The 25,166-nt window shown below is 41.7% G+C and overlaps 1 protein-coding gene across 8 annotated transcripts in view; it reads left to right on the top strand.

Annotated features, from left to right (window-relative positions):
• ANKS1A (ankyrin repeat and sterile alpha motif domain containing 1A) overlaps positions 1–25,166 on the top strand; it is a 195,287-nt gene that overhangs the window by 142,837 nt on the left and 27,284 nt on the right. For all 8 annotated transcript variants that reach the window (XM_084853043.1, XM_084853040.1, XM_084853038.1 and 5 more), the window contains one exon: positions 23,873–23,971. In XM_084853043.1, the coding sequence (XP_084709169.1) occupies positions 23,873–23,971 (99 nt within the window). The remainder of the gene's footprint in view (positions 1–23,872; positions 23,972–25,166) is intronic.

Consider the following 25,166-nt stretch of genomic DNA (forward strand, 5'->3'; position numbering starts at 1 on the left):
GAAACAGTTGGATAGTCCTCAGAATCTCCTGGGTACCTTGAAAGAACAAATTACTATGAGGATGATACTGTGCTTATTTGAAGGCCCTTAAGGATTGATTTGGATACTGTGTTTTTGTAGACAAGTTCCAGTGTGTTGCATGGAGTCACACAATATGCTCTCAGTTAAACTGGTTTATTGAATCAAACTTGTATGTTACAAAATTACATAGTAACTTATCACTTGATGCAGGCACAGAAGTAGTCTCATATGCCCCCCAATTGAGCACCTACATCTGGCCCTAAAGGTGTTCCAGTAATAAGAGACTCTAGAACTTTACATCAGTGCCAGTCCAACTTTCCAGTTTCCTCAATAAGATGCATTCTACTGTGCAATACTTGTTCTTAGTCTAGGCTCTCAAACTGAATTTGGAGATTTTTTAGAGGAATACATAAAAAGAGGAAATCTGTATTTATCAGATTAGTCTCTGTTGATGCATTTCTTTATTAGAGCAGGTTTGCTACGTTTGTAAATTTTCCTTGATTTAGATGTGGCAGTTCACTTTGCACCATTAACTATTGCTGAGCAGCCTCTTCTACCACGAAGCAGAGTTCGACTGAATACGGTTCAGCTGTCACTACATTTTCAAATGATCAATTGAGATTTGGAGAGATGTACATACACACCTGATTGGTCTACTGACTACATTTAAAATCATGAGTTCCAATGGGATGGGATGTTTAAGGGACATCCTTAGGTTTGCAAGCTCTCCATTGCTTGTCTTCTGTGCTGGTCTGTTGCCATGCAGTCAACTATATTTCTGCAGTCCAGAAAGCACTCTCTGAAAATTAGATTTTAAATGGTGCAAAAGAAAAATAAGTTGCCTCTTGGAGTCTCTGCATTTCAACAAATGGCAAAAGCCTGTTTAGATTACTGCTGTATGTGGGGTTCCTCTTGAAGACTGGAAAGTGCAGCTGGTGCAAAATGCCACCACCAAATTGCTTTCTGCTGTGCATTTTATAGACTATATTATACTGGTCTTACATTAATTGCACTGATTTGCTTCTGAGCCCAGTTCAAGGAGCTGGTGCTTATCTATAAAGCCCCAAACAGCTTGGGGACAGAATATCTGAAAGACTGCCTCCTTCCATATAAACCTGTCTTCTCCAAAGGCCCTATTATAAGTTAGGTTGGTGGAACACAGGATAGGACCTCTTCTGTGGCAGCACCCTGGTGGTGGAATTCCCTCCCAAGGGAGGTTAGATTAGCACCATCTCTGCTTAGTTTCAGGCAGGCAGTAAAGATGTTTTTCTTCTGTCAGCTTTTAATGGTTTTTAATATGGAACTGAAGGTATTGATCCTGCTCTTTTCAGTTTTAAAATAATTATATTCTTAACCTGGTTTGTTTAATTTGGTTTTAGAATCATAGAATGGTAGGATTGGAAGGGGCCCACAAGGCCATCGAGTCCAACCCCCTGCTCAATGCAGGAATCCAAGTCAGAGCATCCCTGACAGATGGCTGTCCAGCCTCGTCTTGAATGCCTCCAGTGTGGGAGAGCCCACTACCTCCCTAGGTAATTGGTTCCATTGTCGTATTGCTGTAACAGTCAGGATGTTTTTCCTGATGTTCAGCCGGAATCTGGCTTCCTGTAACTTGAGCCCATTCTTCCGTGTCCTGCACTCTGGGATGATCAAGAAGAGATCCTGGCCTCCTTCTCTGTGACAACCTTTCAAGTACTTGAAGAGTGCTATCATATCTCCCCTCAGTCTTCTCTTCTCAAGGCTAAACATGTCCAGTTCTTTCAGTCTCTCTTCATAGGACTTTGTTTCCAGTCCTCTGATCATCTTTGTTGCCCTCCTCTGAACCCTCTCCAGTTTGTCTGCATCTTTCTTAAAGTGTGGTGCCCAGAACGGGACACAGTAATCCAGATGAGGCCTAACCAGTGCTGAGTAGAGGGGAACTAGTACTTCCTGGGATTTGGAAGCTATGCTTCTATTAATGCAGCCCAAAAGAGCATTTGCCTTTTTTGCAGCCACATCACATTGTTGGCTCATATTCAGCTTGTGATCGACAACAGTTCCAAGATCTTTCTCGCTTGTAGTGTTGTTGAGCCACGTATCCCCCATGTTGTAACTGTGCATTTGGTTTCTTTTTTCTAGGTGCAGAACTTGGCATTTATCCCTATTAAATGTCATTCTGTTGTTTTCTGCCCAGCACTCCAGTCTATCCAGATCACTTTGAATTTTGTTTCTGTCTTCCAAAGTATTAGCTATCCCGCCCAATTCTGTGTCATCTGCAAATTTGATCAGCATTCCCTGCATCTCCTCCTCCAAGTCATTAATAAAAATGTTGAAGAGCACTGAACCCAGGACTGAGCCCTGCAGTATCCCACTCATTACCTCTCCCCAGTTTGAGAAGGTCCCATTGATAAGCACTCTTTGAGTGCGATTCTGTAGCCAACTGTGGATCCACCGGATCGTTGTTTCATCTAGCCCAGTTTGAGCTAGTTTGCTCATCAGGATATCATGGGGCACTTTGCTGAAAGCTTTGCTGAAGTCGAGGTATATGATGTCTACAGCATTCCCACAGTCTACAAGGGAGGTTACTTGATCAAAAAATGAGATCAGATTTTTCTGGCAGGACTTGTTTTTGACAAATCCGTGTTGGCTTCGAGTAATCACAGCATTGTTTTCAAGGTGCTTCCAGATGGATTGCTTTATGATCTGCTCCAGAATTTTCCCAGGGATTGATGTCAGACTGACTGGTCTGTAGTTCCCAGGATCCTCCTTTCTACCCTTTTTGAAGATAGGGACAACATTAGCCCTCATCTGGCACTTCCCCCATCCTCCATGATTTCTCAAAGAGAATAGACAGTGGCTCTGAGAGTTCTTCTGCCAGTTCCTTTATTCCTCTAGGAAGCAGTTCATCTGGCCCTGGAGATTTGAACTCATTCAAGGTAATTAGGTGTTCCTTGACCATATGCCTGTCAATCTCAAGCTACAATCCTGCCCCTTCAGCCTGCACTTCTCCTTTGCCAGGGGGGGTCATAGACCCTCTTTTGGGAGAAGACTGAGCCAAAGTAGGAATTGAGCACTTCTGCCTTTTCTTTGTCATCTGTTATCGTTTTGCCCTCCTTATTTAATAGCTGAACAACCATTTCTTTCCTCTGCCTTTTACTATGCACGTAGCTGAAGAAAGCCTTTTTGTTGTTTTTAGCATCCCTCGCTAACCTCAGCTCGTTCTCAGCTTTAGCCTTCCTGACGCCATCCCTGCAATTCTGTGCTACCTGCCTGTACTCTTCCTTTGTTACTTGGCCTTCTTTCCACTTCCTATATGTGTCCTTTTTTGTTTTCAGGTCATCCCTAAGCTTTTTGTGAAGCCACATTGGCTTCTTCTGTTGTCTTCCACCTTTTCTTCTTGTTGGAATTGATTGTGATTGTGCCTTGAGAATTTCCTTTTTTAAAAGCTCCCATCCATCTTGGACTCCTTTTCTCGTTAGCATCGCTTGCCATGGGACCTTACTGATCATTGTTCTGAGTTTATTCAAATCAGCTTTCCTAAAATCCAGGGTACGCGTTTGACTACACTCGGCTTTTGCTTCCCTTAGAACCAAGAACTCAAGTGCAACTTGGTTGCTTTCCCCCAGAGTTCCTGTAACTGCTACTTGATCCACTAAGTCATCTCTGTTGGTTAGGATCAAGTCAAGGATAGCCGATCCTCTAGTTCCTTCCTCTACTTTCTGTAGGAGGACGTTATCCGCCACACAAGTCAGGAATTTCCTGGAGGGGCCATGTTTTGCAGAATTTGTCTCCCAACAAATATCGGGGAAATGGAAGTCCCCCATTACTACTACATCATGCTTCCTTAAAACATTGGCTATTGGCTTTTCAAAAGTTTAATCCTCGTCTTCTCCTTGGTTGAGTGGCCAGTAGTAGACTCTGACCACCATGTTCCTTTTATTCTTTGCTCCATTTATTTTGATCCAGATGCTCTCGATGGGGCTATCAAGCTCCTCCTCCTGTATTTCTGTGCAGAGATATGTATTTTTCACATACACTGCAACCCCACCTCCCTTTCTGTTCCTCCTGTTCTTTTTGAACAAGTTATATCCTTCAATTGCTATATTCCAGTCACGAGAGTCATCCCACCAAGCCTCAGTTATATCTATCAAGTCATAATTTCCCTCCTGTATTAAGAGTTCAAGTTCGTTCTGTTTGTTTCCCATACTCTGGGCATTAGTATATAGACATCAAAGACCATGTGCTTCATAGTCTGTGGCTTTCTTCCTACATGTTTCTGGCATGGGACAGAAACGGCCTTGGTCGCCTTGGTAGATGATATGAGGAGGGTTCTGGATAGGGGTGAATGCTCCTTCCTTGTTCTCCTCGACCTCTCAGCGGCTTTCGATACCGTTGACCACGGTATCCTCCTGGACCGCCTGGAGGGGTTGGGCATTGGAGACACCGTATTGCGGTGGTTCTGGTCCTTCCTCTCCGGCAGGTACCAGAGGGCAGCACTGGGAGAGGAGGTTTCGGACCTGTGGCCACTCACTTGTGGGGTGCCACAGGGTTCCATTCTCTCCCCAATGCTATTTAACATCTATGTGAAGCCGCTGGGGGCTATCATCAGGAGGTTTGGGGTGCAGTGTCATCAATATGCAGATGACACACAGCTCTACCTCTCATTCAAATCTTCACCAAGGTTGGCCATAGAATCCCTGTCTAAATGTCTGGAGATGGTGAGTGGCTGGATGGGGAGGAATAGGCTAAAGCTGAACCCTGACAAGACCGAGGTACTTTTGGTGGGAGACAAGAGGAGGCTAGGGGATGTTGACCTGGTGTTGAATGGGGTACAGCTACCCTTGAAAGACCAGGTCCGCAGCCTGGGGGTCATTTTGGACCCCCAGCTGTCCATGGAGGCTCAGGTGTCAGCTGTGAGCCGGACAGCGCTGTATCAACTCCATCTGATACGGCGGCTGCGCCCCTTCCTTCCCGACCATCTGCTCCCATCGGTAGTACATGCCCTGGTCTCCTCTCGTTTAGACTACTGTAATGCGCTCTACGTGGGGTTACCCTTGAAGACGGTTCGGAAGCTGCAGCTGGTACAGAATGCGGCGGCTCGCCTGATTAAAGGCAGCCGCCGGCGAGATCACATCACTCCAGCGCTGAAGGAGTTGTACTGGTTACCAGTTGTTTTCCGGGCCAAATTCAAGGTGTTGGTTTTGACCTTTAAAACCCTATATGGTTCCAGCCCTGCCTATCTTAAGGAGCGCCTCCAGCAGCACCAGACAGGCCGCTTAACAAGATCAGCCTCGGATGGCCTTCTCTCTGTCCCATCAGCCAGGACAGCTAGACTGGTGGGGACGAGGGAGAGGGCCTTTTCTGTAGTGGCCCCCACTCTGTGGAACTCTCTCCCTAGGGAACTCCGTCATGCCCCCTCTTCAATGAGCTTCCGTCGTGCATTAAAAACGTGGCTGTTCAGGCAGGCATTTGGGGTGGGTTAGGGTATTTTAGAAAATGTTTTTATTGTAGAATTTTATTGTATGTTGTACATCGCCCAGAGTGGCTGGGTGACCAGCCATTTGGGCGATTAATAAATTAAATAATAATAATAATAAAAAAATGTTTGTGAAGAGTATTATTGGGCGCTATCAGAGCTGTTCTCTCCGTTGCAGTGCATGCACCTACGTCCATTGTTACCCCCAACATTACATCTCCCTTCCCCGTAGGATTCAGTTTAAAGCCCTCCTGATGAAGTTCTTCATGCTGTGGCCAAACACATTCTTCCCATCCTTTGTGAGGTGCAACCCGTCCCTTGCCAACAGCCCATCTTCCAGGAAGTATAGCCCGTGGTCCCAGAATCCAAATCTCTCCCGTCGGCGCCACCTTTGTAGTCAGTCATTCACCCGGAGTATTTTTCGTTCCCTTTCTATCCCTCTTCTAACTACTGGAAGGATGGATGAGAAAACTATCTGGGCCCCAAAGTTCTTGAGTTTCCTTCCCAAAGCTTCAAAATGTTTTTCTTTGTATACCACCTTGAGGGTCCCTCTTAGGGCTGAAAGCATTTTTTAAATAATCAAATAAATTAATGAAATAAAAATTGTCCCCCAGATGTATTACGAAGAAGCAATCCTGGAGTGAAAAACTGTAGTGTGAACCTTGAATCTTTCTCCTTTCCAATAAAAAGATGAGATAAGACTATTTTAAGAGAAGCAATATTGAAATGTGAGTAAACATTCTCCATCCATGCAAGTGTTTATTTTTCATTGGCTTTAGAATTGCCATACCGTACAGAACTGGTACAAAGCCCCAAATAAACATATTCTCATTGATACATTCCCTGTTTTATCTTTAAGAAGTACACTTATAATGCAATAAAGATGTGGCATTTGCTTCCATAATTAAAATTTTGCTAGTAAATAAAGTAACCTAACACAGAGGCTGTGTTTTATAGTAACAAAGAGCATGCTGCCAGCACAGGTTTGCTGCAGGTTGATGGCTTGACTCTTCATGTTTTCTCATCCAAAATAAATTGCTTTAGATAGTCTGAGTCATTGCCAGGACCACATGAAGATCTGTAAGTTCAGTCAGCAGGCCAGTTGGAAAGATGCACATGCCTGAATTCAGGTCCATTTTTATATTCCGCAGATATGCCATTAATTGTGACATTTGGTAGAGCAAGGTCAGCATTACAAATTGGCATTAGCTCAAATTGGAATGATTTTTAGAAGATGGCAACACCACCAGTGGCTTTATAGTTCAATCATCTCTTCTCCTCACATCCTCCTTATCCACAAGCACAAGAGCTTTTCTAAGGAGTTACCATGAAAACTGAAATCTCACTGTTGCCCACAGAGCTTTGTATGACAGTTAACTTCCCTCGGAAGAAAGAAGAGCTGAAAGTAGCACAATGCAGAAAGCTGCTTTTGTTGTTATTAGTGGATCAAAGTAAATGTTAACAGGCTTTCTCGTGATGGTTTTGAGGAAAACCACTGAAGAAAAAGCAAGCCTGTTCATATCGTTTCTGAAAGGAGAGCCAGTGTGGTGTAGTGGCAAGAGTGTTGGACTAGGAGCTGGGAGATCCGGGTTCTAGTCCCCACTCGGCCATGGAAGCTCACTGGGTGACTTTGGGCCAATCACAAAACTCTCAGCCCAACCCACCTCACAGGCTTGTTGTTGTGAGGATAAAATGGAGAGGAGGAGGATAATGTCAGCTGCCTTGGGTTCCTTGCAAGAGGAAAAAAGGCGGGGTATAAATGGAATAAATAAATAAAATAAACTCAAGATGTTTCATCTCCTTAGAAGACAGATGAAAATTGGAGGGATTCTGGGTACACTAATGAGGCCAGCAAAGGTGTTACCAACACCCATTTTGTATTTACCTGAAAATCTCTGGTTCCTTATTTTGCTTTACTCCAAGATCTTAGTGGTAATAGCTTTCTATGTCCATTGTTGGTACAGTTAACTTAAATACGCAATGTGCATTATTTTGCACTTTCCAACATTCCATTTCATTGCTTTCTTTGCTAGTATTATATACAAGTGGGACCTGCAACAAAATGTTGCAGCGAGGCGTGCTTCTGTTCGAGGTTTTGAACCACTCCATTCTTTCTCCCCCAGTCTTTCCCCCTCTGTCAGTCAGTCCATCAACATTCTATGGCCACTAAGGATGTTCAGTCTTCACTGGGATGTTTTGGGGTCCCCCCGCTTTAGAATTTGTCATTTCTAACGTTTTTGTTTTTTGTTTTACTTCTGCAAACCCTCAAGGCTGCTGATGTGCAGATGGTGTTGTTTTAGGCACATAGGCACAGGCACTCTTGGATGAAGACTGATATTAGTACAGATGATATTATATTCTATATAACACTTCAGGTCTGCATCCAACTATATTAATTTGTTGTTTGAGAGGTGTTGCCATTTCATTTTTCACATCCTTTCGTGGGTTGTCCAATAGTTTAAAAAGCAAAGGATGCAGCATAAATCTTTGGGGCACTTAGTTGTTCGCCCCGTACATTGTACAGCTAGGTAGACCATTTATCCATAGCACATTCTTGTCCATCCTGTCCACATTTATTCATTCCTTTTAACCAACAGCTAAGCCACACAGGTAGATGTTCCCCTTTATGCCACGGCTGTTTTTTAATGAGACTTCAGCAAGGTATTGTGCTAAAGGCTTTTAAAGAATCCAGTTATATCAGATCAATCAGGCCATCTGTCACGTTCACTGACATCCTTTAGAAAGTTTTGTGAAGCAGTAATTTACCTTTACAAAAATAAATATTGATTCTTCTTTAACATACATGATTATCTAATTATATTTTTTTTAATCTGCAGTTTCTGCCAATTTGTCTGGTCTGACTCACTGGCCAGTAGATTCAAAATAAGCTTCTGGCACCTTGAAAAAATATGGATGCAATTACTACCTTCCAGTTCTCTAGAACAGACATGTCTGGTCATGGTGATTTCTCACTATCTAAAAGTTCAGTCAACACTACTTCCCCCTGCCCCACAAGAGAATGAATTATTAGCTAGAATTTAATTAGGAACATACTGAGTATTGTGTATCAGTTCTTTTCATACAGCAAACTGCTAAGGGATGAGAAAAGGTTCAGTGCTATATATCCATTTGCCCCAAGCCAGTAATGCATCCCATGCAGGTCACCCACTGTTGTGGGTGCTGGAGGCTCCAACTGTGGACTACGATTCGCTGTGAAAAATAGGGCAAACCAATGAACATCCTGCGCAGTACTGATCAGCCATCTATCAAGACAGAAATACTGACAACACAGTCCCTAAGAAACAGAGCTAGGGCCACCTCTAAATAAATTAGTGGTAGATCAATTTAAGTGATGGAATCTGATCCAGGAAGAAATCACATCCCGTTTGAGGCACGTGGAAAGTGGAAGTATCAAGCTTAGGCTTTCAGCTTCTTGCCTAATCCTCCTAGGGACAATTTATCAGATAAAAGGACACAAGGGAAGCAACATGCATCTGCACTTCCAATTCCTATGGAAGTCCATTCTTGTTACAGCAGTTTCAAGAGAAGGGTATAATGTAGCCAGAAAAAGGTCCTATCAGTTAATTTACTTAGACTTTGGTCTACTTTATTTTGAGTTTAACTAGCACAATAGGAGCACATGCAACATCAGTGAGATATTAAATGCAAACATCTTGAGTAGTTTCATCATGTTTATTCAGTGTAGTTACTGGTATAAATTTAATTTAGCCCAACCCATTCTGAAAGGCTGAGTGGATAACAAATTAACAAAACCACCAGTAAAACAAATGAAGATGCATCAACAGATTTTTCAGTAATTATAGAACCATGTAGTTACTACATTACATAAACTGCTTCACCATTTTAAAATGTTTTTTCATTTCAGCAACTTTTGGAGAAAGATCTTATTTTACAGTTGGGAAATTGGGTCCAAGTTGCCCAAGGTCATCTAATGACTCTACAGTTGATATGGGATTTGAACCCATGTCTCTACCTCACCATACTATCAAAATGGCTTCCAATCTTCATCTATCTTTCACTTATTCTATATTAAACTCTACATGTGTGGTAGTGTCTCCTGTCAGAGTCAACCATGTATCAGCTGGAGGATGTTGCAGGGGCAGTAATGAGTGCCTAAACAGAACTAGAGACTTAGTCTAATCAGGACTTTAAAAAAACGTTTTGGCAGCTGATGTATGTAGCACTACCTATTCTTTAGCCATTCCTTAGTCAAGCCATCAACCTGCAGCAAACCTGTGCTGGCAGCAAAGCTTTTGGCTGTTAGAAACTGTGTAGCAGTCAAGTTTAACAGAATCAACATTTTAGGAACAGTTCTGAGTCATAGGTTGGAGGATGCCACATCCCTAGGCCAGTATATCCCTTTTGCTGTAGCCAAACACCTGGTTGAATCTACATTAAGCTATTATGAGGAGTGGGTAACTCACGGAATGTGAATATAGTTTTTACTTGTTTGCCTCTTTCCATTTTCACTGCTGGTTTTCCTATAAAAAGTGTGGAATTCTACAATGATTCAGTGAGACTGTCAGAAGCAAATCTGTTCTCATGTAGTGCCCTAGGCTCCTCTGCATTTTTTAATTGAAGGAATGAGCTAAAATTTGGGGGCATTAAAGTACAGGATGTTGAAGTTCTGACATTAATTTGACTAAATGTAATTTAGTGTCAAGTCAGATTTGCCTGTAGTGATCTTCATTACAAGGGCTTGCTTGTTCTTTTTCCCCCTTACATACAACAGTAGAATTTAGAGCCACAGCAACTTTGGATGCATTAGCAAAGTGTACTGAATGGCTGTTTAATGAATTCCTGTCCCATCTTGTCTCAATTAAATATGCAAATTCTGTGTTCAGAGTAATGATTTGAAACTGTTTGCCTTCTACCAAAAGAGAGTAAGGAGCAAGTAAGCAATGATCTGGGTTACAGAGAAAGAGACATCTGGATTAATTTGTTTTTACATTCCTGGCTTATGTGGCATTGTCCTTCCACATAATGTGTGTGTCACTTCTGATGTACAACCCCTTCTTTTGCATCCAAAATTATGGTGAAACCAGATGTTCAGGCTTTTGCCCCCATGCCAGTTTTTGTAGTGAAACTTATGTCCACCCTGAAGCTGCTATTTGCCCCATTAGATAAAGCATGTGTGCACATGTGTTTTTTCATAGTGGAATAAACAGCAGGTGGGGGGGTGTCTTTAAGAAGGGCACCAGGGAAAGGGTTAAATCCTCATGCTCCTTTATGCAAATGTTTAGGGAGTGGAGATGTATTTATGCATCTTCATTGTCATGTCTAGTTTGGCCCAAAGATTAGACATCTTTCTCTTGGCTTTCACAGGTCCCCAGCACATGATGTAAACTAATTTCTGAGCAGCAGCCAAACATTATCATTTATGTTAGCCAGTTTGTCTGCAGCCTAAGACTTTTTCTGCACTGGTAATGGTACTTGTTTCTCAGAAGTAATCTGATTTGCAACCAGCAATTGACTCTACATCTGTATTGAATCACTGTTGATTCTGACCTTGCTACATTTCTTAGGCCAGGTTTACATATGACTGTACCTCACCTACTTTCTTATAATTTGATTCCACGACACTTTGGCAGCTGAATGTAGCCACATAATTTTCATGTGTTCTCATAATCTGATTCACAACCCTTTAGCAGCTTAAAGTAGTGTGTTTGAGATGATCCAGGGTAATATGTATTTCGTCTGTGATGATGACTTACTCACAAGTGCAAATACCACTTAGGTTTTATTACCTCAAACAGCAGCCACAGCCCCATCACATACTACCTTGTAAGCAGCTTTGAATCTCATGTATGTATCAAAAACAATTTGAAATGAGGGTGCATACTTTTTAAAAAATCTAGTGATCATGCTCAAGTCTTTGGGCATACCTAAATAAGTCTTTGGATCACAGCTGATGCAATTTTATTTTATTACTTGAATTCTTTGAGTGAATCAATAATCCTACAGAGGTAATTTACACACAAGAGAATGTTAGGTTTTAGCTGTGGTCTGAAAAAGCAGAATGTTGGTGAAGACATGTCTCTGCATGCTGCTTTTATGTATTCCTTATTCTTTCAGCCTTATTTTTTCACTGTCCCTATTGTAGAAATCGGAAATTGCCACCTCTTCTGAAATGTAATGCACTATGCTGAAACCACAACCATATGTGGTCTTTCACAGAGAAAATGGTGCTTGGTCCACATGCAGCAGATTTCTTCACAAAGGCAGTTCTTAGTATGTAGGATGAAATCCAATTCAGTTTCCCCATTGATGGAACTGCTTCCATCAGCAGAATTAGGGAGGGGGGGGAGTCCACTTCCCCATGCATGCCCCTGTAGCAGATTGGGGGAGCATCAGCGGGGAGGAGGGAGGGAGAGAACCGTATTGCATAAGCAGACTTTTGCTCACACAATGTTGATTTCTGCCCCTAATATTTATTTTTGCTCTTAGTTAAGGTAAATAATTAGGCCCATCAAGAAAATCTAAAATAGTTGTTTCTCTAAGATATTTTCATAATAGCAGTTGATTATTTCCATTAGGTATAAGAAGCATGCCTACGTGCTCATTTCCCTATTGCAAGGTATCACAAGGCCAATAATAAGTGTTTTCTTTCTCCTGTTCTTCCTACTGGTATGTACCTTGAGACTTCTGGACACTGGGAACGAATAATTAATTTTAAAGGATCATCTATTGAACACTAAGTATAATATTTTTTAAATAGTTTGGAGAATGTCTAAAATGCATTATCTAGATGCATTTCAGTCTGGTTTCAGGGTCAGTTTTGGGACAGAATCAGCATGACCTTTTATCATGAGAGATGCAGAAGGAGTGCAACCCTGTTGATTCTCCTTGATCTCTCAGCAGCTTTTGATACCATTACCCATGTTTTCTTCCAGGACAAGTTTTGCGGGTTGGGAGTGGGAGGCACTGTATTGCAGTGGTTCTGCTCCTACTTGCAGTGTGAAGGGATTGCACTGGATGACAGCATGTCAGTCCCCTGGCATTTGCACTGTGAGGTTCCACAGGGTACTATCTTGCACCCAATGCTGTTTAACATGTATATGAAGTCACTGTGAGTGGTTATTAGGAGATTCGGAACATAGTGCCATCAGTATACTGATGACACCCAGCTCTGTTTCTCTGTGACATCTGAGTCAGGTGTGACTGTGCAGGTTCTAGATCAGTGCCTGGAAGCAGTGGTGAATTGGATAACAATAAGGGCCAATAAACTGAGGCTGAATCCTGGCAAGACAGAGATACCGTGAGTGGGCGATTCCTGTGTCAGGAATTAGGTAGGTTACGTGTTCTGGACAGGGTTGCACTCCCTCTGAAGGATCAGCTTCATATTCCTTGAACCATCTTTGTCACTGGAGGCTCAGGTGGACTTGATGTCTAGGAGAGCCTTTTACCAACTTTTGTTGGTACACCCAACTATGACCATTCTGAATAGGGATAGTCTGGCCATGGTGATCCATGCATTGGTAACCTCAAGATTGGATTACTGCAATGCAGTCTATGTGGAGTTTCCCTTGAGACTGGTCCAGAAACTGTAGCTAGTGCAGAATTCAGCAGTTCGATTGCTGATTGGTGCAGCCTACTATGAGCATGTTACATTTTTGCTCAGAGAACTGCACTGGCTGCCAGTATGTTACCAGGTGAGGTTCAAGGTGATGTTATTGACATATAAGACCCTATGTAACTTTGTTGTTGTTGTTCAGTCATTCAGTCGTGTCCGACTCTTCATGACCCCATGGACCATAGCACGCCAGGCCTTCCTGTCCTGCGCTCTCTCCCGGAGCGTGCTGAAGTTCATATTCATTGCATCCATGATGCTATCTAGCCATCTCATCCTCTGCCGTCCCCTCTCCTTTTGCCTTCAGTCTTTCCCAGCATCAGGGTCTTTTACAGGGAGTTTTCTCTTCGCATTAGGTGACCAAAACATTTGAGCTTCAGCTTCAGTATCTGTCCTTCCAATGAGCAGTCAGGGTTGATTTCCTTTAGGATGGACTGATTTGACCTCCTTGCAGTCCAGGGGACTCGTAAGAGTCTTCTCCAGCACCACAGTTCGAAAGCATCAATTCTTCGGCGCTCAGCCTTCCTTATAGTCCAGCTCTCACAGCCATACATTACTACTGGGAAAACCATAGCTTTGATTAGACGGACCTTTGTCGGCAAGGTGATGTCTCTGCTTCTTACTATGCTGTCTAGGTTTGCCATAGCTTTCCTCCCAAGGAGCAAGCGTCTTTGAATTTCATGGCTACAGTCACCGTCTGCGGTGATCTTGGAGCCCAAGAAAGTAAAATCTGTCACTGTAACTTGTAATGTACAATGTAACTTTGGACCAGGCTATTTGAGGGAGTTCCTTCTCCCATTGCCTGCCCATTCACTGAGATCTACAGATCAGGGCCTCCTGGTTGTCCTGTTGCCTGCACAGGTCTATCGGATGGCAACCAGGGGAAGAGTCTTTTCTGTTGTGGTGCCCACCTTTGGAATTCTCCCCACACACACACACAGTGCCATCCTTCATAGTGTTTCAACACCTGTTGAAACACATCTGTTTATCCAGGCATTTGCTTATTTTGATACTTAGCTTATTTTAATTGTTATTTTAATTATTATGTTAATGAATTACATATACTGCTCAGTGATTTGATAATAAAGGGTGGTAAATAAATAAATAACACCTCAATATATCCCAAATCTGCAGTTGTTCCATTTGCTCAAAGTTCTTTGCCTCTACATTGGCAGTGTTACAATGGTGATGAAGTGAATCAGTCATGGTCATCAAACATCAGTGACCTAAATGAAGGATAAAAAAATTAACTACCACTTTACTTGTGTTCTTAGTTCTTGTTGGTCCCAAAGCTGCTGATGAATCAAATGTATATTGTTTTATATTATTTTCAATTGTCATCTTTGATCCAGTTATTCCTCTTCATGCATACAGCTTCTCAAGTTGCTGGTGACTAGCATTCATCTTGGTCAAACAGGGAGTGGGTGGGGAGGGAGGAAATCACACAAGGAATGAAAGGATTGCACCTAGTGGGCAGAGGAAACACCTTGTAGTCAAAGTTTGGTTTTTTAATTGACTCAGTACTGTTCTATGTCCATGAACACATCACTTTGGGAATATAAGAACTGTGGCAGCCATACTTAAGCTACCCGATTTGATAGCTGGGGTTGCTGCATGTCAGAAGGAATAAAGGCACTAGTGGAATGTTTAGTGGTGGCACAGGTAGAATTAAGCTTCGATAGCATCAGTTTCGAGAACAGAACTGGAAAGATTTCAAACCTTACTCCAAAGAAATGGAATGGTAAATGATGTGCCCAGTACTCTGGACAGATTTCCAACATCAGGCCTACAAATCACAATTATTAGTACATGTCAAGTAAGATTTGTACCTCCAGTAATTTTCGATTGTCACCATTTCTTAAGACACTTCTGTAACTGACAGTAATTGGCTTCTTTAATGTTCTTGAGAACAGGCAGATTCAGATTGAAGTATGTCAGATCAAAGTCAGCCAGGTTTAGTTAAGTCAGTTCACACTGGGATAGTCATGGCAGTTTCTGCTGAGCAACTATCAGGACCCAGGATGTCTCCCAATATGCTCCATAGTTGACCTGTATGAAGATGTAAAGGGGCTGGAGCATCTGAAGCATTTCAAAGGCTGGCAGAGCCCCACCTTCAAGTGACTCTGCTCTCCTGGAAGCACTGTCTGCAATCCTTAAAGGCTATGGAACAGAACAGACTATAGGAGAGATCCCTGGAGTCTGAGTATGATGAGAGGACCATATCTTTAGGCTGGAAGACTATAGAATGGGATGCTGAAGGCTTCTCCCCTGAGTAGGATGGCCTGTGATTTCTCCAAGGCAATGCTGGGATCGGGATACAGAAGACATTACATCAAATGCTAAATGCTCCATGAAACCTAAATGCTCTTTTATTCTTAGAGGAGTCCATCATTGTGGAGTGGGGTACTGACTGGACAGTATGGAGGAGGCTTCGCACTCCCAGTGTCTTCTCTGCTTCTGTTGTGGAAAGAAGAAATGTGTGAACTTCTGGATTAAACTTTCACCAGAATAAAAGAATAGGCAGTTCTAGAATAATAGTCAAGGGTCTCATTTAATGTAAAGCAGCAGTTTTTAAACTGTTTTAAAACCTGAGATTCAACAGCAGGTAACATAATTAGAAGGAAAGTAACATTAGACAAGCTTCTCTGAAGGTTCATTTGTCTACTACTACAGATTTCCCCTTCCATTGTGCAATTCAGGGGAGAGTTGGGTATATGCTAGGGTATATTTTCAGGGGCAAACATGAGGCCCAGTAGGTGTGACATATGAAATGGGTATGCACTCTCAATTTTTTTTACAATGCTTAGAGGTTCCTCAACAGAAAAAGCAATATAGAAGAGGTTCCTCAATGGTGGGATACTTGAAAGGCACAGATTTTAAGGCATTGAGGCAAAAAGATGTAGTACTATACTTTGGGGAGTAGCACATAGTACACTAAACAGCTGATATCTCTGGTTACTAGAGCACTAATCCCATAATTAGTACTGTAACTCTTTTGCAAAAATATAGCGCTCCTGCAATAGCAGAAATCTTTTCTGCATCAAATTCATTCTAATCCCCAACTTTCCACATTCTGCATTGCAGCAAGGAAGATGAGTTGCTGCTACTGTAATGAGTACATAATCTTCTTCAAATACACTCACAAGTTCTCATCAATCTAGTGCTGGTCTTTGTATACTGAGCGTGTTGCTATTTTATTACTCCTCTTCCTTTAAAAGAGTGTGCAGTTTGCTAACATCGAAAGTTTTGGTCTTCAACTTAATTGAGCAGTTGCAAACAAAAATGTTTTGGTCAAGCCACAAGCCAAGCCCTTTTTTTAAAGGTACATAGCTAGATATCTTAGGTGCCAGATGTTCTGACAGATTTCTGTGTCAGTTTGATTTCACTAAATCAATGTGCTGTTGATTTGAGAGTAGGTTAGGAAGCTAAACTACTGAATGACAATGAAGTGTTCTCCATCCTCATTCTAAAATTTTACCATTTAAGTAAGTTCACTCTAACGGTCCTCACTCCTTACCTCAGTGGCAGGCAACTTGTGGCCGTGCAGATGTTTTGGCCTACAACTCCTCTATCACCCTAGCCAGAATAACCAACGATGAGGGATGATAGGAATTGTATGCCAAAACATCTGGAGGGCTACAAATTGCCCACCCCTGCCTTACCTGGTACTGCACTGAGGAAGTGAATTGATGAAATCTTCAGTGACCTAGTGAGCACAGTCAAGAGTTGATGTATTTTGGACTATGCACTCTGTCCTGGACTGCCTTTTACTTTAGAAAACATCCCTTCTGCACCACTGTACTAACTCAGTGATGATTGGGGCCACCATGTCAAATATGATAAAAGAGCATTTTTCACATCTTCAGTCTGATAATTCATTCTGATTCTTTCTCATCCCATAGCAAAAGTTCCATTCAGGTGGACTCACTGCTCATCAGTATAATTTACAATGGGAAACTGATATGGGGAGAAAACATAAGGCAGTTACCTTGTTCCTTTATGTAGTGGGTTTTAGATACAGCAGTCACCATGTGTATAGTTTAGCCTGTGATGTGGTTGCATGCATGTATAGCTGTAGACAGAATATGCCAGATGCCCATGATCTTTTCTACCAATTTTTTTTTAGGTGAAAACATTCTGAAAATCAAGTGAATCATGGATACAAATGTATGCACATATGTATGCGTCACTTCTTTTTATTTTGTGTATTTGGTGGTGAGCACAAAGGCAACTGCTAGATTTCCCAATGTGCATGGGGATGGATGGGGTTCATGTGGCCCTCCAGATGTTGTCAGATTGCAGCTCTCGGCATCCCTCACCATTGACTACATTGGGTATGGCTAATAGGAGTTGCAGTCCACCAGTTTGTGGCTGAGGCTCTACTTAGTGAGCCAAATTTCTTCTCAATACTCCAAAGATACATTTGATGTAGTGATGCTTGCAATAAGTCAGTCTGGCTACATTTGGGGAAATGTGCTGTGGGGTGTTGATAGCAAGGGATGGTATCTGGGTTCTGAAGGATTTGTCTGAATGATAGGCTGTGATAGTGTTATAATATTGTCAGGTAGGAGTGTCAAATCTCCTTTGGATTGAGTTACACTGCTGTCTCTTCAAAGGAAAATAATGGCTACCCAATCAGAACAACCCCATAACACTTTGTACCACTTTGGTTCATATGATTGCATTAAGACATTTCCTGCCAGGTTTTGTCTGTCTCCAATCCATCTTGCTTTCAAAAGCTTGTACAGACAGACCACCTGGTGAAGACTTCCCTCTGCTTTAAAATGTGCATCCTCTCTCAGAAGCAATTAAGTAAGAATGCCTCTTCCGTCCCCTATGGATTTCTACCTGTATGCTCCGTTCTCTCTGCTTATCAGTGAAACCAAAATAGTCTTTGCCATTTAGTCCCGCAGAGCCAATTGAGCTCTAGAAAGCAGAAGGGAATTCTTATAGCTAACCTTAGGGGGAGGTATACACTCTGTGCTTAAATAGGAAGCAGGGAGCCCATTTCCATAGAGGAAGGCCAGCATTTTACTGGAGGGTGGGGGGCTCAATTCCACAGGGCCAAACGTATAAGCTTCTAATGACTTGCTGAATATTATGCTATATGGAGACAAGAGTAGCCCTGAAAATCCTCTCCCAGGCTTTCTGATTGTGAAAGTGTTGTTGCGTTCCCACTACTTGCCCCTATGACCTGAGTTCCTGCTACAGCCTCTGCTCCTAAAATACTAGTGAAATGCTAGAATATGGGGCAAAGGCACTGAGGAAAATGGAACAAATGCCTGTTTCAAGTAAGATCCCAAAACTGTTACTGTTAGAGAGATCATTTTATTTTTGTCTAAGGACTTGCTTAAGACAGGTCTGGATGAATTCTTATGCTTAGAAGCACATTCGGTGAAAGGCCTTCTGATCCTGTACATTATATGTTGAAGATTGTGGTGCAGGTATACTGTAGAGCAGGCCGCACACCTGCTGCTGCCACTACACCGTCAGTGACAACATACACACACCAAAAAATTGCATGCAGCCCATCACCAAAATTCAGCAGCATAGTTGGCCGTGGCGAAAAGGCTGCTTGTAGCCCACCCCTACTGTAGAGTAAACTCTCTGTTGAAGTGTCATTATCTAACAACCTTATACTGGCCTCAGTTTAAAAATTACCCGTGATAGATCATAGCAACACATGATAGATAAGGAGTGTTCTCCGTTACTGGACAGATTTAAAATACTGACAGATGTCCTGCATGATCTTGTGTTATATATTAGAATATATTGCAGGGTGTTGTATTGGAGAGGCATCGGAAATATGCTGCTTTGACCATTTCTGTGGGAATGCAGGCAGAGAGCAGTCTGAATCTGTCTCACTGATGAGCAAATGGAAATATTCACAGTATCCAGCAAAGCCCCCAAGACATTGTAGTATATGCTGCTTTCAAAACACCCATCCCATTCTATTACAACAGTTACTCTTCTAGCAGGCACCAAGTCCTGCTAGAAGATTGGCACTATAAGACAGTGATGCAGCAATGTGTTCCAACTTGCTTTGTGTTCTGGAGTCTTGGACAGTCTAGAGTCTCTAAGATGAAAAGCAGTAACGTTCCCTTGTCCATATTTTTCAGAAAGGCAACGATACTGTAACACTGATTACAAGTACAAAAGCTAGCATTTTATAAGGGAAACCCATTTGCTGAAACAAGGATTTTAATGGAAAAATTCCTGCTTTACAAAGGTGTAACATCTGCTCCTTTAAAATAGTCTTAAAAAAAAAAAAGATAGCTAAAACCTTATACTTTCTGGCCCAAATATAGTAGTCTTCTGTTTTTTGTATACCGCCTTAGCCTATATATGGGTGTGCACCAAGACTGGAAGTGGAATAGCTTTGTAGCTTCTCATATGTTAACATAAACTGGAGCTAACATAAACATGAGATTACCTGGATTAACTCTGAAATTGTAGCCCTGCCTTTGCTGGCTGTGTAAACAATAACAAGTCACTAAGAGCTGAAGAACTAAATAAATGAGTTGCCTATGAGATCTACTAAACAAGCGATATGTAGATTTATCATTGGTGACATGTCAAGTTAAAACATGCAGGCGGGTTTTGTGTTTTACAAAATTGCTGTAGCCGTTCTTCCCAGGGTATCATCTAATAAACCAAAAGGGAGCAAACATTTTGCTTCATTTATTTCCACTGAATTGGTTTCCTGATCTTTCTGCTACTTTGGTTCCCAAATGAACCTTTAGTCTTAAGATTACAAAATATATTTCTTTTAAGGGGGGTAGAAAACTCTTCATTTAGCAAGATGGTTTTATGGCAAAATAGATCATCATGGAAATCAGCACACTACGTTTTCAGACAAAATGCCAGCAGTTTCCTGTTTTCATTTTACCAGAAGCTATGATTTTTGTAGATTCAGTAGCCAGTAGATTATAAAAATGCAGAAACAGCACATTGTGTGTGTATTCTTGATACTGCCATGTAAGATTCTTAAACTGTGCCCACTGTGGACAAGTCAAACAACAGAAAGGAATCCTGTGCTATTTGTACTCTATACTCTCATACCAAGTGTGTGATGGCCTACGTCACACAGTGTGCAATTACTGCTGTCATTTCATGTGTAAAGAAAAATGATCTGGTCTCACACCTTCAGCAGATGGCAAATTCATTCTCAAATGGGTCTTAAATATTTTATTACCATGTTTATAGTAAGCAGCCTTCACAGAGGTTGATTTATCCAATGCAATTCCTCCCTAACTGATAGAGCAAAGGAGAGATATAATTGGGGAGAGACTCATCATAGTGATTACTGGAGAATTCCCCTTGCTGTCCCCCTCAGTTGGTATTGGCTAAATGTATTGACAGCTGACACAAGATGGGGATTTTGAATGGCCAGGCCATTGTATGATATTTTATTTATATTTATTTATTTAAAAAATTCTGTATCACTTTTTTGAGCCTCCCAAAAAGGCAGTTCACACCAATAAAAATCGTAATATGATAAAATGTAAAGCCACTTAAAATACAGAATACATTAAATGCATTAAAGTTCTGATGAAATAAAACCATTTTAACTTCCTAAAAATAATCAACAAAGGGGCCAGTCCAGAGCTAGGGCACTGAGACCAAGACGGCCGTATCTTCTGCTCCTACTAGCTATAGCTCTCTTGGTGTTGGGACATGGAGTAATGCCTCCAAACGTTGATGGTAATTGATAGGCAGGTACATGTGAGGGGAGGGATCTTTCGGATATCCTGGTCCCAAGACATTTAGGGAACTTTATCTTAAAAGCATAGCTGAATTAATCTATGGTTAATACAGCAATAATCCACCCTATAGCTTTTATCTATATTTTCCATCATTGCATTTGTAGAAATGATTTTAGCACACAACCTAGGAATGGTCTTTTATGACAACGGTCTTCATTTTGAATCTTACCATTGTGCTTTCAAAGGGGGGGGATTGTACCAGGTGATGATAAATACTAAAACAAAACAGAATAGTTAAACATTAAGTTATCTTGAATATGATAACATTAAGTGATCATGCACTCTGCTCTTTAAGCTCTGAGCTATTTGTATGTATCTACTACTGTCTGAAAAGTCTAGCTCACCTATTCAGCTGACTTTCCAGAATTAAGTTTTAATTCTTTGTTATGACAAATGTATGGAAGAAAGCAGAAGCTCCCACTATAGTGTGGAAAGACCATTCTAATTTGAACCTGGGTCCTGCCTTTGGGCATCTGCATAAGTGCATTGTTTAGCACAATTGGACAGCACTCTGGGGTGGTTAATCTCAAATGACTTAGAGAGGCTATTCTGGGAATGGGTCTGTACTTTCTTTAATAAAACAAAATATGTAGTAAAGCAGCTGTTAAACACTACCTTCCTTAAACACTGTATATTCATTCATTCTTCCACACTTCATATATGGTGATAATGAGCCTAGTAAAGAGTGTGTAGTGATGAAAGTCACTCCTCTGGAGAAGGGTGGTTGCTTCTGTCTCCATGGAGACACATGGTAGATTACAGTGATATTGACCTTCCCTGGATTGTTGCCATGCTCTGAAATAAATTCAATTTTCTCTCTCCAGCCCTCAAGGGAGTTCAAGGAAAGATAAGCTTTCCCTACATGCAGTGCAGTGCTCTAGCACGGCTGACTAAAAGAAAAGGGCAGGCTGCTGAAGCTGCAGCGGGGCTATACTGGATTGTTAAACTATGATCAAAGGGATGACTGATGAAAGCAAGCATGTATGAAATGGGAAGGTCATGTAAATCAGTCCACTAAAATGTATTGGATGGATAGAAATGCAGTGGAGCTAACAGTGAAAGTAGGCTGTGGATAGCCAGAATCAAATAGCTGGGGAGCATGCAGTACACTTGAGAGAATGGCTCCTTCACTGCAGCCACTGATGCACAGAGGTGAAAGTAGGAAGTCTACAGAGAGAGAAGTAGTGTGGATGTATCGAAGCAGCAGAGCAACAGAGGACAGCTACAGTAGGAGCAAGAGAGACCTCTTTGGAGGGGCCACTGGTCCTTGTCTTAGACATCAAGGGCAAGTTCATTGGGAGTGGGAGCAAGTATGATTATTGGTCTCCATGACTGCAGATTTTCCCCCTTACAGACAGTCAGTTTATTGACCTGAATCTAGAAGAGGGAAGAGTCTGCAATCAGGACAACCATTGATAGGTGCACTACACCAGCAGCCAGATCTAAAGACCAGTTTAAGGTTAGAGCCAACTCCAAGTTCATATATTGAAGACTTGGCTCTAGAGCAGCAATCTAAAAGCTAATAAAAGGCAGCAGTCAATAGAGCCTCCATTAGAAGCTTCACAGAAGGAAAGCTGTGTTGAACTTCCATTCTTTCCAGGTCAAATGCTCAAGTAAATTTCAAAAGCTGCCAAGCATATTCTTGTGGTTTTGAATCAAATGGCTTAGCCTATAAATGCTTGCCTCAACTGCAGGTTATCCAGTAGCATTATATTCCCAAGATGACATTCTCGTTCGGGGACGGGGGGAGTAATCTTGCTTAAAGGGAACAGCTGTAATGCAGTTCATAATTCCCCTTCTTTTTCTTCTTTTTAAAAAAACCTCTTAAATGGGTTTGTGCTCCAGCAAAGAAAAGATGGGGAGAATGTACAGTTGGAAAAAGCTGAGCCGTGAAGTGTGAGGGTGCATGTATAGCAAAGCATTTTTTAAAAGTTACTAGAAGTCACTCACTGATGTAGGAGAAGGTAATCTCATCACATCCACCTGGCTGCACCAGAGAAAGAGCTGACATAGCAAAGCCTTCTCCATTGGGTCAGCTAGGACCAATAGTCATTTGGCTCCTTCCCATAAAGAACTGTTTCTTGCAGTGAGAATTTCACCTGGTCATTACGTCACTTCATTATGTAACTGTCTAAAAAAAGCTGGCATCAAAATATGTTTATTTACCTCTCCCCATTCCTTTCTCCTTTTGGCTCATATCTCTTGCATTGGAAGCTATTGTTTAAAACTATAAACAGCTTTGAGTAATTTGGCAGGAAAGCAGGATATAAACATAGTCAATAAATAACACTCCTAGGTGCGAGCCAGTAGATGCCCGAGACATTTGCAGATCCATTTTTGAGATGGCTATTGTGTTAATAATAATAGTAGCAGATAAGGGGGTAAGCCCGTTTTCTGGGAGACAACGTTTCTGCAACATATGACTTAACACTGTGCATTTATTGTAGAAATGATCATCTAGAAAGACCCTGCTATATTTATAGTTCTGAAAGAGATTCTGAAATGGTAATGTAAAATTATGCTGGCTACCAGCCTTGAGTTTTAATTTTAAGGAACCCGTGCTACTCCCCATTATCCAGTCTGGGGCAAGCATGAAGCTGTGATCAAAAGAACAATCCTTTACTAAGGTAACCCAAATTCTGTGCCAAGAAAAGCGGAATTCTAATCTGTATACATTTTATCCAAATGTTTCTATTTGCATAATTCTGTGGCTTCACAGAAAGGCCAGGCAGAGCTTTGAAATCCTCTTTTTTTACCACTAGAAATTACGCTCCCCCATGCCCATCCCAGTTTCTGAGGTCTTGTTGGGTATTTCCCACACATCTTCAAGGCAGTCTTTACAGCCAAGAACTAGAAACTTGCATTAAAATTAAAGTTGAGATTTTCAAGATGCTGAATTCTGAGCTCAGTACCAGATTCTGTGTTTGCATGGTGATCATGCAGAATTGTGGAACATACACAGGTTGGATTGAAATTCAAAGATGGTGTGCTTGCTTCTGCTGTGCCTTCTGTCTATGACTGTCTCTTGTCTTCCTGCAGGGCTGCAATGTCATGGAAGATCAGGACCTTCGGGAGATTGGTATTAGTGACCCTCAGCATCGCCGAAAACTTCTCCAGGCAGCACGCTCCCTTCCTAAGGTTAAAATGATATTATTTTCACATGCAAATAGAGTTAAGATCATGTTAGAATATCTTGAATGCCATCATTATGAATGGGCATATCATTTTACAGGAAGATAAGTAAGTAACGCCATTCTGCCATAATAATAGGAGTTGGAAGGGGAGGAGGCTTAATAGTAAACAGAGGGTACTTTCTTCTTAGTTAAACATTTGAGTTAGAAAGAGGTCCAATTAATGGGTCAGTTGGAATTCTGAAAAATGATAAATGATGTTTCTTGCAACATCTAAGTAAACTATGGGTTAATACAAAAAGCAAAGGTAGCTGTGTTGGCCATTAGAAAAAAGTCAAAAACCCATAGGCCAACCAAAAGACCACCAAAAAATGTGCAAGCCTTCTGGATCTCCAGACCTCTTTAAGCCAGATGTTACAGAGAGCAGCTGTTGCAGAGAGGGGGATAGGGGAGGAAAAAAACTGACTTGTTGGTGAAGTCATGGTGTCTGTATGTTGAGAGCCTCAAGATGAAGTGGGGGAGGAGGAGTCTGCAGGCATTCATATTAGGCTCTAGCAGGTCATGTGATGGTTACAGGTTGGCCCTGGAGCTGCCCCTAGGACTACTGGGAGCAAAAAAGGAAAATATGGATATAGATTTACAGACTCACTAGTGGAGACCACCAAAGCATGCCTAAACTTTGTGAACAAATTTGTATTGGCTGTGTTGTCCCATGATAAAGCTATGATGAAAGCAGTAATTAGACTGGTGATGAGAGGCTAAGGACTTGCTCAGTCAGAAAACAGGGTTTTGCCTTGGTTGTGTAGAGGTTGGAGGGCCTCAGTACTCCAAGGATGCCAATACAGATATGCCTACCTTTTTTAATGTACCAATAAAGTCTTCCCATGTATGGTTCTATTATTGGAAATACAGGGTATTTCCAAATGTTCCAACTGTACTTTATGTATTTTTGTACTGAATGGAGAATTAAGGTTTTATGTAGTGAAATGGCTTCTCCTAGAATAGCAATTTTAGTGTTGTATTTCAAAACAGTCTGTTCTAACAATCCAAGCTGTAAGCCAAGGAAACCAGTTTGCTTGCTTGGTACTGTCTGCTGTTTGAAAAGCAAAGTGCATAGAAGAAAGGTTACCATACTTTGCCATACAGAAAGTTGAATTGTACAGTGCTCTAGCAATCAAAGTACCACAAGGAGCTGAGTTTCC

This window comes from Heloderma suspectum, chromosome 4, assembly GCF_057233095.1.
Source record: "Heloderma suspectum isolate Gila_16-S chromosome 4, 16-S_ref, whole genome shotgun sequence".
Classification (NCBI taxonomy): Eukaryota; Metazoa; Chordata; class Lepidosauria; order Squamata; family Helodermatidae; genus Heloderma; species Heloderma suspectum.